The sequence below is a fragment of the Rhincodon typus genome, chromosome 15 (genome assembly GCF_021869965.1).
Source record: "Rhincodon typus isolate 14 chromosome 15, sRhiTyp1.1, whole genome shotgun sequence".
NCBI lineage: Eukaryota > Metazoa > Chordata > Chondrichthyes > Orectolobiformes > Rhincodontidae > Rhincodon > Rhincodon typus.
The window spans coordinates 48,345,982-48,357,109 of record NC_063346.1 but is presented as its reverse complement, the minus strand read 5'-3'; the positions used below and the strand labels follow the sequence as shown (position 1 = coordinate 48,357,109).

Sequence of the window (11,128 nt, the reverse complement as noted above, 5' to 3'; positions counted from 1 at the left end):
GTGTCTGTGTTCGTGTTTACGTGTCTGTGTTCGTGTTTACGTGTCTGTGTGTGTTCGTTCGTGTTTACGTGTCTGTGTGTATGTTCGTGTTTATGTATCTGTGTGTGTTCATGTATGTGTGTGTCCATGTTTATGTGTCTGTGTATGTGTGTTCGTGCTTATGTGTCTGTGTTCGTATTTATGTGTATGTTTGTGTGTGTTCCTGTTTATGTGTATGTTTGTGTGTGTTCCTGTTTATGTTTATGTTTGTGTGTGTGTGTATCCCTGAACTGTGCAAGAACACTGAAACTGTACCACACACCATCCGATGTACCACGGCTTGGCATTGCTGTCCATGCCGGCGGCCCGGCCGGCCTCCATACTGAACACATCGCCGAGGTTCACGAACTCGGTGTCGTAGGGGAAGAACTGGCACTCGCTGGCGCTGCTGTCCAGGGCCCGGCTCTCGTTGTCGTAGATCCGCGTGAAGAACTCGAAGCTGAAGACCTCCCTGGCCGACCAGTTCCTCTGGCCGTCCTCCACCACCACCGGCTGCATGGAGTAGGCGTAGGCCCGCAGGAACTCCTCGTGGCTCAGGTTACTCCTCCGGTCGACGCCGGTGATGTTGCGGCAGACACGGCAGTCCAGGGGCCGGCGGAACGGGTTGTGCAGCTCGCCCAGGCCCAGGGCGCACATCTGCGTGTGGGGAGGTAGGCCGCGGAGCCAGAACCAGAGGCGGAGGCCGGGCTGGAGGAGGGGGCCTCCCAGGAGGAGGACCAGGAGCAGGAGAGCGGCCGAGACCTGCAGGCCGCGCCGGGAGCCGGAGCCGGAGCGGCCCAGCAGCTTCTGCACCGACGGCAGCCCCGCGATGTCGCTTTCACTCAGACCGCAGCGCAAGGCCAGAGCCACCAGCTCGGCCAGCTCCTCCCGGCTCTGTTTGCGGCCAGCCGCCGCCGCCATGTCGGAGTTCACCCGCAGCCGCTTCCCAGATAACAACAAAAACACCGCGAGGCCGACATAAACACCGTCTGCCCTTTACACATAAACATCGCCGCCTGCTGCTCATCCCTATCGAGTGATCAGAGCCACTCTCCCGCTGCACCAATCTGTCCAACCGCCACTCGCTTGTGCATTCATAGTCAGGATGGCCGAGCGGTCTAAGGCGCTGCGTTCAGGTCGCAGTCTCCCCTGGAGGCGTGGGTTCGAATCCCACTCCTGACACTACCCCGTGTTTTTCCTTACCCCTCTCCTATCCTAATGCGGCCGCACCGTTAAAATCGGATGCACTGATTTCCCTCTGCCAAATTAAACAGTGACTCTTCAGCGATGTTGTTTTCCCCATCCTCCAGTTTCTCGTTTTAATGGGATGAGATGAAAAAAGTCACTCAAAAGGGTAGTGCAATTCTCTACCACAAATCGCTGTTGAGGCCAAGTCATTGAATATACTCCCGAAAGAGCTAGATTTATTTAGGTCAAAGCATCGAGAGGCATGGGCTGATAGATGTTCAGCCGCAATCCAAATGGCCTGCTCCCATTATTCATAGTTTCTGTATAATTATTATCTCCTATGGCGCAGAGATGGCAATGAAATCACTTCCAACACGTTACCTTTGAACAAAAAACAAAGTTGCTGGAAAAGCTCAGCAGGTCTAGCAGCATCTGTGAAGGAAAAAACAGAGTTAACGTTTCGGGTCCGATGACCCTTCCTTAGAACTCCTCAGCATCCGCAGTTCATTTGGTTTTTATGTCACCTTTGAACATCATCCCAGATGTTAAGCACCGAAAGTAATGCAATCTCTGGCAGCAATAGACCAAATCAAAAAAACTTTTAATTATGAGAGATAGTGGGAACTGCCGACACTGGAGAATCTGAGATAACAAGGTGTAGAACACAGCAGGCCAGGCAGCATCAGAGGAGCAAGAAAGCTGAGGTTTCAGTCTAGACCTTTCTTCAGAAATGGGGGAGGGGAAGGGGATTCTGAAATAAATAGGGAGGGGGAGGCGGATAGAAGATGGATAAAGGAGAAGATAGGTGGAGAGGAGACAGACAGGTCAAAGAGGCGGGAATGGACCACAGTGGCCAAAAATGCCCTCGACCGTGTCTCTCGCATATCCCTCACAGCCCCTCCCAGCAATAACAACCAAAACAGAATCCCCCTCGTCCTCACGTACCACCCCACCAAGCTCTGAATCCAACGCATCATCCTCGGACACTTCCGCCATCTGCAATCTGACCCCACTTCCAAAGACATTTTTCCCTCCCCTCCCTTATCTGCTTTCCGGAGGGACCACTCTCTCAGTGACTCCCTCGTCCGCTCCACACTCCCCACCAGCCCCACCACCCACGGCAAGTTTCCCTGCAACCGCAGGAAGTGCTACACCTGCCCCTGCACCTCCCCCCTCACCCCCATTCCAGGCCCCAAGAAGACCTCCCACATCCAACAGATGTTCACCTGCACATCTGCTAATGTGGTATACTGTATCCGCTGTTCCCGATGTGGCCTCCTCTACATCGGGGAAACCAAGCAGAGGTTTGGGGACTGCTTTGTGGAACACCTATGCTCGGTTCGTGACAAACGACTGCACCTCCCAGTTGTGAACCATTTCAACTCCCCCTCCCACTCCTTGGACGACATGTCCATCCTGGGCCTCCTGCAGTGGCACAAAGATGCCACCTGAAGGTTGCAGGAACAGCACCTCATATTTCGCTTGGGAACCCTGCAGCCCAATGGTATCAATGTGGACTTCACAAGCTTCAAAATCTCCCCTCCACCAACCGCATCCCAAAACCAGCCCAGCTCGTCCCCGCCTCCCTAACCTGTCTTTCCTCCCACCTATCCACTCCTCCCACCTCAAGCCCCACACCCATCTCCTACCTACCAGCCTCATCCCGCCTCCTTGACCTGTCCATCCTCCCTGGAATGACCTATCCCCTTCCTAACTCCCCACCTACACTCACCTTTACTGGCTCCATCCCCACCTCTTTGACCTGTCTGTCTCCTCTCCACCTATCTTCTCCTTTATCCATCTTCTATCCGCCTCCCCCTCTCTCCCTATTTATTTCAGAAACCCCTTGCCCTCCCCCATTTCTGAAGAAGGGTCTAGACCCGAAACGTCAGCTTTCCTGCTCCTCTGATGCTGCTTGGCCTGCTGTGCTCATCCAGCTCTACACCTTGTTATCTCAAACTTTTAATTGTGCTGTGTTGTAGAACAGCATGGACCAAAACAAAAGGTGGATCTGAAATTAAACGCCTAGAACAGTACAAAGAGATATTTGATCCAGGTAGACAAAGCACTACCATTGAATCATAAATGAAAGGGAAAATTCAGCCTCTTGCGTCAATGCAGGATCCCTGCAAGACCAACTCACCTAGTTCCTCTCCCCCACTAGTATATGGCAGGGTAACAATAACCGGTGTATGAGACATGATATATAAAAGTAAGACTGCATCAGCAAATATGGTCAGAGGGGGAGGAGTGTTCACATGAGGGAAAATTTAAAAATCCAAAATTGAAGTTGAGGCAATGTAAAAGTATATCAATGCGGTATAAAGACAAACTGATTTGGACAGAGAGTTTACCTGAATGTGAGGAGCATCTGCAATAAAATGGATGAACCGGTGACTTGATAAGGTCGTCATTTGTTCCTCCCCTTGACTGGGGAATCTAGAACAAGGGGATACAGCTTCAGGATTAGGAACTGTTCAGTTAGAACTGAGATGAGAAGAAATTTCTTCATTCAAATTGTCTTGGAATTTGGAATTCTGTCCGAGAAGGTTGTGTTTTTTTAAGGCTGAGAGATTTTTTTTGTTGCTCAGGAAATCGAGCAGTATGGGAAATGGGCAGTGAAATGGAGCTGAAGCCTAAGATTGGCCATGATCATAATGAATGGTGCATCAGGCTCAATAAGCCATGGGTTATTCTCCTGCTCCTATTTCCTATGTTCTTGTAAAATCATATATGGAATCATGACTTGGTAAATGAAGGAATCCCATATGCCTTCTTAATCACCATGTCCTACTACCTTCACTATCGATGGACATGTAATCCAAAGTCCCTCTGTTCTTCTACAACTCTCAGAATCCTATTATTTTATTATAAACACTTGCCTTGTTTGTCCTCCACAAATTCATTAACTCTCACTTTTCTGGATTGAATGTCAACTGGCACTTATAGGCCAACCGGACCAGTCCATGGATATCTTTCTGGTATCTACATCTTTCTTTCTCAGTCTCAATCATGTTGCCAATTTTTGTATTATCCTCAAACTACTTAATTGTCTTCCCTTTAGTCTAAATCATTGATAAATACCATGAAGAACAAGGTCATACTGAACCCTATGAAAATCCACTGGAAACAACCTGGCAGTCACAAACAAGAATTAACCATATCCTATTTCCTATCACTGAAACAACTGTGAATTCAACTTGTCAATTTCCCTTGGATCTTCTAATAAATCCATGTTAATTGTCCTTGATTATTCCATGCCTTTGTAAATGATGTTTTTTAGTCTCTAAATTTTTTTTTCAATTAATTGTCTGCCTTCGAAGTTTAACAGGCCTGTATTTACATGTGTTCTGGGGAGGAGTGTTTAGGTGTTGTATTCTCTCCTTCTGTCAACATGTCTCTGAACCTGAAAGCTTTCCCTTACTCTTGAATGCCTCCTACTGCTACCACACTGATTTACCGTAAGGTAGCAATTTTCAGGTCATTTTTGCCAATCATATTTCAGCTTAGCAAAGTTAACTTTTCACAAGTGTACGACTTCCACACATGATCCATCTTCTTTTCCGTAACTGAATTATGATCACAATCACTATACCATCGATACACCTTCCACTTGCCCAGTTACTTCCCTAAAACTGTGTCCCGAATTACCCCTTGTTGGGATTGTTACAAAGAAACATTTTACTGAATGAAGGGTGATAGAATTAGGTTCACTTGTAACTTTCAGAAGACAAAGGAATAACTACTTAATACTTTAAAAGGGAGTTGAAATAATTGCGTTTCTCTTTCAAAAGAACTGATACAGATGTGAACAGCGCCTTTTGCCGTGCAATATAGATACGCAGACAGAAAATATAATTGAATAGTAAGGATTGTCGCAATGTGTAAAAAATTGTTTTCTAAGAGCAGAAATTATATCCCTTACATCGCAAGCATATTAGAAGCTTTTATTTAAAAGGTCTGTACACTACAAATTTTTAAAAAAATAGGCTGTCAGGAGTGGGATTCGAACCCACGCCTCCAGAGGAGACTGCGACCTGAACGCAGCGCCTTAGACCGCTCGGCCATCCTGACTTACAGGAGAAAGGGTTTTTTCAGTCCTTATGAAGAAAATCAGACGCTAACTGCCGAATTGAGTAATTGCATTTTTTATGCGAAGCTGACATGAGTTATCATTTGCAGTATTGCTCGCGCCAATGGGTTGCTATGGCATTGCAGCTTACAGGGAGCGCGCGCCAGGCTTTCGAACCCGGAATCCCCGGGTCCGCGTTCCAACGGAACCCAGGGCTCTCACTCCGCCTCCGTCTGCTGCCGGGGAGCCGAGGACGTGACGGGCGCTGCAGAAATGCAGGGCCCGGCGCGCAAGTGAGGAAGTTGCCGGTGGATTGATGCTGTTGCACTAATCGCCAGGAGTGATTGAAGGGGTGGGGGTGAAAATCATAATAACAACAACAACAACGAGAAGAGCAGCAGCAGAGATTGTGAAGAGGAGGCCTGGCGGGGTTGTTGTTGGAAGATGCTGTCCCTGGGCAGGTTGCCTTGGGAGGTCCGGGTGTCCCTGGCGGCTGCCGTTGTGCTTTGCTCCATGGTTATTTCCCGGAGTTTCGGCGACTACTTCGACCAGACGACCCTGTTGCAGCTGTTCCGGGTGCAGTTCCTGCTCTTCATCAACTGCCTCATGTCAATCGGTTCGAGGTACATCTGGAAGAGGGCAGTGTCCAACCTGCAGACATCCTCTGCCCACTTCTGTCATGGCTCCCAGTGTTTCACCAGCTGGAAGGCGGCTGTGTGGCTTTTCCTCCTCCTGGCCCATTCCAGCTTCTTCTCCCTGCTGGCCCTGGTGTCAGAAGAGCCTCACATCTTTTCCCTGGTCTCCTACACCTGCCTGGGGATGTACGTCTTCCTCATTTTCAGCCTCCTGGTGTTAGGGCTCCTGGAACAGGCCCACAAGTTGCTACCCTTCAGCCGGGCTGCCCCCTCCCACAGCCGGAATGTGGTCAAGTTGCTCCTGGCCCTCCTCTTCAGTTTGAGCTGCACTGTTGTGGGCCTTCACAATGCTAGCCAGCCTCCTCTAATCAAACAGGTGGAAATACCTGTCCACAAGCTACCTCGGTCATTCCATAATTTGAGGATGGTTTTGTTGGCTGACATTCACCTAGGGCCCACAGTTGGAAGGACCAAACTTGAAACAGTTGTGAAGATGGTCAATGAACTCAATCCAGGTATGTTGCTTGCTTGACAATTGGTTCCTTATGCTTCATCAAGAACAGAGTCAAAGCTCTTATCTGGAAACTGGAGGGCAAAACGGGACATGAGATAGCTTTGGCAAACAGGGTTAAGGAGAATCAAAAGAGATTTTAAAGATAAAAGAGTAACAAGGGAGAGAATAGGGCCCATTAAAGACCAACAAGCCTGTCTATGTGTGGAACTGCAGGAGATGAGTGAGATACTAAATGAATAGTTTGCATCAGTATTTACTGTGGAGAAGGATATGGAAAAATAAACAGTGATAGCTTGAAATTGTCCATATTACACTGGAGGAGGTGCTGGATGTCTTAAAACACATGGAAGTAGATAAATCCCTGGGGCTTGATCAGGGGTATCCCAGACCTTTGTGGGAAGCTGGGCCCCTTGCTGAGATATTTGTATAGTTGATAGCTATGGGTTAGGAAGACTGGTAGGTGGCTAATGTGGTGCCACTATTTAAGAGAGGTCATAAGGAAAAGCCAGGGAACTATAGACTGGTGAGCCTGAAATCAATGGTGGGCAAGCTGTTGGAGGGGATTCTGAAAGACAGGATTTACTCATATTTGGAAAGGCAAGGAATGATTAGGGATATTCAACTTGGCTTTGTCTGTGGGAAATCATTGTCTCCCTAACTTGATTGAGTTTTTTGATGAAGATAGAGCGGTAGACATTGTCTCTATAGTTTTCTGCAAGGCCTTGGAACGAGGTTCCGCATGGTAGACAGGTTAGCAAGGTTAAACTACATGGAATCCAGGGGGAGCTAGCCATTTGGGTACAAAATTGGCTTGAAGGTAGGAGACAGAGGGTAATGGTGGAGGGTTGCTTTTTGGACTGAAGGCCTGTGACTAGTGATGTGATTTCAAATAAACCTGTTGGACTATAACCTGGTGTCACCTGACTTCTGACCTTGTCACACCCCAGTCCAACACCGGCACCTCCACATCATGGCTTTTTGGTCAGGCAAATCAGGGCAGGACTTATGCATTTAATGGTCAGGTCCTACAGAGTGTTGCCAAACAAAGAGACCTGGGGGTGCAGGTTCATAGTTCCTTGAAAGTGGAGTCATAGGTAGACAGGATAGTGAAGAAGGCAATCGGTACGCTTGCCTTTGTTGGTCGGTGCATTGAGTATCGGAGTTGGAAGGTCATGTTGCAGCTGTGCAGGACATTGGTTAGGCCACTTTTGGAATACTGCATTCAATACTGGTCTGTCTGCTATAGGAAAGATGTTGTTAAATTTGAAAGGGCTCAGAAAAGATTTACAAGAATTTTGCCAGGGTTGAAGAGTTTGAACTATTTGGAGAGGCCGAATGGGCTGGGACAATTTTCCTTGGAGCATTGGAGGCTGAGGGTTGACCTTATAAAATCATGAGGGGCATGGATAGGGTTAATATCCAAGGTCTTTTTCCCAGGGTATGAGAATCCAAAACTAGAGAGCATGGGTTTTAGGTGAGAGGGGTAAAATTTAAAAGTGACCTAAGATGGCAACTTCTGCACACAGAAGATAGTGCATGTATGGAATGAACTGCCAGAGGAAGTGGTGGATGCTGGTACAATTATCGCATTTAAAAGACATCTGGATGGATATATGAAGAAGAACAGTTTAGAGGGATATGGGCCAAATGCTGGCAAATGGGACTAGATTAATTTGGGATATTTGGTCGGCATGGACACATTGGACCGAAGGGTCTGTTACCATGCTGTACAACTCTATGACTAGTTCACATGGAGAGTTTGAAGAGTTGGGCTCCAAATTAAAGTGCTGAACCACAAACTTTGCATGGTTGCCTAAGCTACATGCTATTTTGAATGCCGTCAGGGTCAAGCAGATTAGAGAATTAAACATATGAAAGATAAAAATATGAAACATATTAAAGATTGGGTATGTAAGAAAGGGTTTGGGGCGCTGGCACCAGTACTGCGGAAAGATGAAGCAGATCAGTTTGGATGGGGTTCGCTTAAACCGGGCTGAGATTAGTGTTCTGGTGAATTGTCCACAAGGAATTTTGATGGAACTTTGAAGTAAAAAAAGAGGGGGAAGAGGGATGGTGATTGAGTCGCAACATGAAGGGAGATTTTAGAAATCCAAACAGAATGGCTGAGGCAATAGAGCAGTGTACAATTCGGATAAGAGCAAGCAAAATGGTCTGAGGAGAAGAAAGAGGGCTCAGCAGCATCAGCAAGGAGGGTCCATGCAAACAATAAGTATAAAAGAAAAACAAGGCTCTTTTCAAATGTCCAATGTATGCCCAAAATAGCTGAACTAGCAACACAATTAGAGATAAGTAGTCTTGATCTAATTTCCATAATGGAAATTTGGTTACAAGGTGATCAAAGTTGGGAAATAAATATTGCACGGTATTTGAACATTTTGAAAAGACAGTCAATAATTTATATGAGGAATCACTCTGAAGTAATGGATGATAGAAGGACGGTAATCGAAAGGATCTTGCCTGACAAGATCACGAAATAGAATCAATATAGGGGAAATTAAGAACAAAAAAAGTCAGAAAATGCTGTTGGGAGTGGTTGATAAGACTAGTATCAAACAATAAATAGTTGGAGCTTGTAACAAGAACAGTGCAATATTTGTGTGGTCTTTAATCAGCATATAGACTGGACAAATCAAGTTGACAAAGGCAAGTTGCAGCATGATTTTGTCGAATAATTCTGTAACCATTTTTTGAAGCAATACACTGGCCTGCTTTTGCTCCTATTTCTTATGCTCTTATTAAACCAACTCAACATAAAACTACCCCTGTACAATGATGTAGGTTTAATAAGTAATCTCCCAGGTTAAGCAGGGTGCTAATAAGTGTCAACAACTCAATCTAATTAATATGAGCAGAGAAAAAGTATTGGAGAAACTTCAGGGTCAAAAAGCTGATAAAATGGTTAGCATCTACAGCCTACATCGGAGCGTTTTGAGAGATAGTGAATACAGTAGCTACAAATTTCCAAAATGTCTTAGACTTTAGAAAGGCCTCAGTTGATTGGAAGTTGGCAAATATAATGCTGTTACTGATGAAAGGATGGAGACAGAAAACTGGGAATTACAGATCAGTTAGCAAAATGTTGGAACCTATTATCAAGTAAGTTTTAATAATACGTTTGCAAACCATAACACAATTGGACAAAGTCACCTTGGTTTTGTCAAAGGGTATTGTTTTAGACACATTTATTTTTTGTAGATAAAGGAGTTCAAAATGCATGTGATCAAAATACTACATAAAAGGTTAAAACACAAGTTAAGGGTTCATTAAGTCTAAAGTGATACAATGGCTGGGATAGATCAATGGTAATGGAGGGGAAGCAGAGATTAGGGTTAATAGTGTCATTTTCGAGTTGCCAAGCTATGAGTACTGCCATAGAATCAGTGCTGGGTCCTGGACTATTAATGATCTATGTTATTGATTCACGCTGAGAAACTGAGAATGTTTCCAGGTTCACAATGCTAGTTAGGAATGCAAGCTGAGAGGAGGACGCAAATAAGCTGCAAAGTGTAATAGTCTGGTTAAAAGAGTTAACAATGGGTTTGTAAATTGAGTATATGTAGAAGTGTGAAGTTATTCATTTCTGTCATAAGGATGGAAATAAAGGCTTAAAACCTCTAAATATTAATGTTTAAAGATGTTTGGGAGTACTTGTCCAAAAAACACAAGAACTTTGTCTGCAGGTACAGCAAACTATAAGGAAGACAAACAGCATGTTGTCCTTTATTGCAAGGGGATTTGAATAGAAGAATAATGAAATCTTGCTACAATTATAAAGGGCTTTGATGAAACAATACCGAGAGCACTGACTGCAATGTTGGTCTTCATATTTCAATTAGGATATACTGGTATTGGAGGCAATGTAATTAAATTTCTTCCGAGGTTTTTCCTGTCTTAAGCGCTCAGTGAATTGGTCTTAATTCTTTCAAGTTTACTAATACGAGAGGTGCTCTGATTAAACGTATGACGTTCTGAAGGGACTTGGAAAGATACTCACTGAGAGGTTGTTACCCTTGCTTTGGAAAAATCGACCGCAAGGACATAATTTCAGGATAACGGGTCAATCATTTAGTATTGAAGTAAAGAGAATTCCTTTCAATCAGAAGGTGGTGAGATTTTAGAATAGTTAATCCGCCCATTTCTGAAGAAGTGTCCCGACCCGAAACGTCAACTTTCCTGTTCCTCTGATGCTGCCTGGCCTGCTGTGTTCCTCTAGCTCCACACTGTGTTGTCTTTGACTCCAACACCTGCAGTTCTTGCTATCTCAGGGTTGTAGATGCTCAATCTTTGAAAATATCTCACGCCCAGAGAGACAGATACTTCTTTCAGGGAATCAAGGGATATGGGGGAGCAGGAAAGTAGAATTGAGGTGGAAGATCAGCTGTGTTTATGTTGAATGGTGAGGCGAAGGATCTAGTCCTGCTCCTGCTTGTTTTATTTCTGTGTAACAGCAAATGGGGTAAATTGTGACCTCTTCCTTGGCCACTGGTAATTTGCTGATTTATGTCCCATTCAATCAACACTGATGGTCCACATGACCCGTGTGATACTGCTGGAGTTGCAATTTAGGATTGTACCTTCTTCTCAAGAACCCATGTCAGAGAGCATCTATAGAGCTGTAGAATTTAAGGGATATCAGAAACAAAATCCCCTGTCAGCGTGCATCATCATCTTGAATTTTAT

The 11,128-nt window shown here is 45.3% G+C and overlaps 3 protein-coding genes and 2 non-coding genes across 5 annotated transcripts in view; 2 read left to right on the top strand and 3 right to left on the bottom strand.

The window, feature by feature from the left end:
• Positions 1-1,125, bottom strand: part of LOC125480997 — a 5,783-nt gene extending 4,658 nt beyond the window's left edge. Inside the window, exon 1 of the mRNA XM_048605693.1 lies at positions 302-1,125. Coding sequence (XP_048461650.1) covers positions 302-939 — 638 coding nt within the window. The 5' untranslated portion in view covers positions 940-1,125. The remainder of the gene's footprint in view (positions 1-301) is intronic.
• The window catches only part of LOC109914298 (plasmolipin), an 83,054-nt gene that overhangs the window by 13,617 nt on the left and 58,309 nt on the right, over positions 1-11,128 (bottom strand). The gene's annotated exons all lie outside the window — the stretch shown is intronic.
• trnal-cag lies at positions 1,118-1,200 on the top strand. The gene has a single exon. It is a non-coding gene; the product is annotated as a tRNA-Leu (tRNA).
• trnal-cag lies at positions 5,198-5,280 on the bottom strand. Its single transcript has one exon. It is a non-coding gene; the product is annotated as a tRNA-Leu (tRNA).
• Positions 5,291-11,128, top strand: part of tmppe (transmembrane protein with metallophosphoesterase domain) — a 22,062-nt gene continuing 16,224 nt past the window's right edge. The window contains exon 1 of the mRNA XM_048605692.1: positions 5,291-6,428. Coding sequence (XP_048461649.1) covers positions 5,723-6,428 — 706 coding nt within the window. The 5' untranslated portion in view covers positions 5,291-5,722. The remainder of the gene's footprint in view (positions 6,429-11,128) is intronic.